At 65.6% G+C, this 3,349-nt stretch overlaps 1 protein-coding gene across 3 annotated transcripts in view; it reads right to left on the bottom strand.

The window, feature by feature from the left end:
• Positions 1-2,338, bottom strand: part of KCTD1 (potassium channel tetramerization domain containing 1) — a 106,068-nt gene extending 103,730 nt beyond the window's left edge. Inside the window, exon 1 of one of the 3 annotated variants that reach the window (XM_004387760.2) lies at positions 1,799-2,338. Coding sequence is in view for 1 of the 3 variants with exons in the window: in XM_004387759.3 (XP_004387816.1) it covers positions 3-1,474 (1,472 nt within the window). In the remaining 2 variants the exon portion in view is untranslated. Of the gene's footprint in view, positions 1-2; positions 1,488-1,798 lie in introns of those variants that run through there. The other 2 variants (XM_023741857.1, XM_004387759.3) reach the window with 2 other exon arrangements.
• Positions 2,339-3,349: the final 1,011 nt, after the last annotated feature.

The raw sequence follows: 3,349 nt of genomic DNA, 5'->3' as shown, positions 1-3,349 counted from the left end.
GTGCTGTGGGGAGTGGGGGGTGGTGGGAGTGGTGCCGAGCCGCCCCGTTCAGAGCTTCAGCATAGCAGCCCTGAGGGGCGGGCGGTCCCAGCTTGGTGCCGATGCCCGCGATGCTGTTGAGCGTGGCGATGGAGACGGCGCCGATGCAGTGGTTGGTGTAGGTCTTGGAGAGCTTGGCCGCCTTGGAGAGCATCTGCATCCTGGTACCCAGCAAGTTCTTGCCGATGGCTTTGTTCTCGTACCAGGTCACATCGCCCTCGCTGCAGTGGTCCCGGGGCCGTTGGAAGAACGCCTTGCAGAGCGGGTTGCGCTTCGACAGGTACTTGACGAAGCTGGCGTAGGGACAGAACTCAGTGCCCGTCTCGTACATGCGAGGCAAGTTCTCCTCGTCGCTGCTCTCAGCGCGCTTCTTGCTCCAAGACGACGAGCGCGACTTGTGGTAGGGCCCGAGGGACTTGAAGTAGACGAACTTGCGGCCGTCCTCGTCCATGGCCAGCCCAAAAGAGTCCTCCTCCAGCTCGCGCTGGTTCTCGCGGCCGCGAGTGCAGAAGTACATGCACGTCTCAAACCAGACCTTGTTGAGCAGCCCGAAAGGCGTGTTGGTGCTGAAGACGCTGGAGGTGTAGAGCTTGCGCAAGTCGGCGCGCGTGATGGCTTGTTTCTGCACAACGGGCCCGGCGCCCTGCTCCTCTAGCTTGCGGATGACCGCAGCCAGCGTCAGGTTGGCGCTGCGCAGCTCGGGGTCCTTAGTGAGGTCGAGCGTGCGGCAGTACGGGGGCTCGTTGAGGTAGCGGTTGAGGGAGCTGCGGATGCTGATGAGCGACGACTTGCTGTAGAGCTGGCCGCTCTTGGAGCGGGCCTCGGCGTAGAAGGAGCGCAGGACGCGGCACAGCGCCCCCTTGTCCATGGTCTCGAAGTCCGGGCTCTGCGCGTTCTCGCTCAGGTACTCCCGGAAGATGCGCACGGCGTAGCGGGTGGCCAGCCGGGTATTCTCGCTCAGCCGGGCCCGCTCGGGGCGCTGCAGCAGGTCGGGGTCCAGCTCGGCGCCGTCCCCAGGTGGCCCGCCGCGGGGCCGGGGCGCCAGCAGTCGCGGCGGCGCCTCGGGCTCCAGCGCGGCGCTCTGGTCCATATTGATCATATGGACCGGCTCCGGCTCCAGCTCCTCCCCGGCCGAATCCTCGGGCTCCAGGGGCTCGTCCCAGTCCAGACCCATCTCCTCCTCCTCCTCCAGCCCCCCACCTCCGTCCTCCTCCTCGTCCCCCGTTATCTGCACCTCCTGGATCTCGTCCTCCTCCTCCTCTTCCTCCTCCTCCTCGCCCGCGCTGCAGTAGTGCGGGCGGCTGTGGCGGTGGCCGCGGGCCCCCGCACCGCGCTCGCCCTCGCCCCGCTCCCCATTGTTCTCGCCGGCGGCGGCGGTGCTGGCGCTGCCGCCCGCGCTGGTGTTACAGTCCCCGCTGCCAGGCATTCTCGCCATATTGCCGTCTCTCTGCCAGTCCTCGGGCAGGGCGCATGCGCTATATTGGACCGCAGCGCTGAGAGCTTTTGTGTTTAATGACCTTCAGCTACCGGGAGGCAAAGCCGGGCTCTTAAAGGAGCCGCGCTCCAATTGTCATTCCGGAGCGCTGCTCCGAAGGGCCAGAGGCGCGCCGGGGATGGAGGAGAGGGAGGTGGGAGTAAGTTAGAGAGAAGGTAAAGGACCGAGGCTCCCCAGCCCGCTCCCCACTTCTCAGAAAACTTTGAAGGAAAAAAAGGAAGGGGAGGGAGAGTTGTCGGTGGGGGTGAAACACTCCCAACTTACCCTCTGGCGAAGGGGCGCGCGGGCCCGAGCGGGAGAGAGGGAGGGCCGACGGGAGGGCGGGGCGGTCTCACTTCTCTAAGTAATGCCCGAGGAGCAGTGCCCCTTCCACCACCCCCTCATTGCCCCCCGGAGCCAGGGGTTCGGGGCGGCGGCTGCACCGGGCGGGCTGCGGGTGCTGCTGCGAGAAGCCCGTGGCTGGGGCCGCCCGGAGCGGAGCGAAACAGGCAGGTTAATAAGCAGGGTGGAGGAAGCACGGCGAGGCCCCGCACCCTCTCTGCGCCCGCGGCCAGGGCGCAGCAGGCGAGGCTTGGGAGATGGGATGGGGCTGGCGGCGGCGGCTCCCCCACCTACTTGCTGGCGGCGAGGCGCGGGGGCCTGGGGCCAGCCGCGCGGCTCCCAGCTCTCTTTCCGACTTTCTCAAAGGAGCGAAACACGCCCCACGTCAGCCTCATCCCTTTAGACTTTTCCAACAGCCACTTTTAAGCTGTCATTAAAGACCTGCGGCGCTCCCCGCAGGTCTGGGGCAAGTCCGCGCCGGTCTCGCCAGCCCGGGGAAGGAGGGAGAGAGAACGCCTGGGAGGGGCGTGTGGGAGGGGAGACGCGGGGCGAAGCGGTCAGGACCGCAGGGACCCTTCCTCACGCACGCCCAGGTCGCTATCCTCCCTACCCCACGGCAAACTGACACAACTCCCCCGGGCGAGGAGGCGCTCCGCCTGGCAAGAGCAAGAGAAAGCTCTGTTCCGGAGACCCGTCCGGCGGGCAGGCAGGCGGAAAAAGTGAACTTGGGTCTCGCCCCCCACCCCCCCGCAAAGATTCCGGCAATTCGGATCTTGAGCGCGCGCTCTCTCTCCAAGTTTGCTAACCGTCATTCGTTTGCCCTCGGGGCTGCGCTGCCTCCGGCGCGCGGGGGCGGGCACCTCGGAAACTGGAAAGACAGCCAAAGAGCTCGCCGGGTCCCGCTTTCCCATAGGAGCCACTGTCCCATTTCCAACCCAGCGCCCGCCCCCGGCGCGCCTAGGCTCCGGGCGCGTCCACCCGTCGCCGCCTCCCATTCTCCCGGCCCGGGGCAGCGCCCCCGGAGCCGCCCGAGATCGCGGCTTTTCTCTTTGGCGTCACTGCCCAGACCACCTCCGGAGCTTGCATTGCATCCCAGCTCTCCTCTCCTCCGGCAGTCCGAGTGACCCGTCGCGCGCCGGGCAGCTTCGAGTCCCAGGGGCGAGAGGAACCCATGGAGTTAGGGTCCCAGCAGCGCGCCCGAAGGCCAGGCCGGCCCTCCTCTGAGGCAGCCTGGCTAGCTTCTCGAGGGTGCCTTCGAATTTGCCTCCAAATACGAATTTTCAGCAGTTAGGAGGTGGGAATCAGGTCAACTGCCGTCCTCCCTTCTTGCTTTCACGGCAGTTTATGTTACTCATCAATAGAAACCCCTACATCAGTTTGTAATTTAAAAAAAAAAAAAAGGACAGAATTAGACTAGGTCTCTAGGCCCCGGGGGCGTGTAAGTGGGAAGTTGAAGGTGACTTTTCTCCAGTGATCGGTCCTTGCAGGGACGCC

This window comes from Trichechus manatus, unplaced genomic scaffold (assembly GCF_000243295.1).
Source record: "Trichechus manatus latirostris isolate Lorelei unplaced genomic scaffold, TriManLat1.0 scaffold00193, whole genome shotgun sequence".
In the NCBI taxonomy this organism is placed as follows: domain Eukaryota; kingdom Metazoa; phylum Chordata; class Mammalia; order Sirenia; family Trichechidae; genus Trichechus; species Trichechus manatus.
This window is presented reverse-complemented; position numbering and strand designations above follow the sequence as displayed.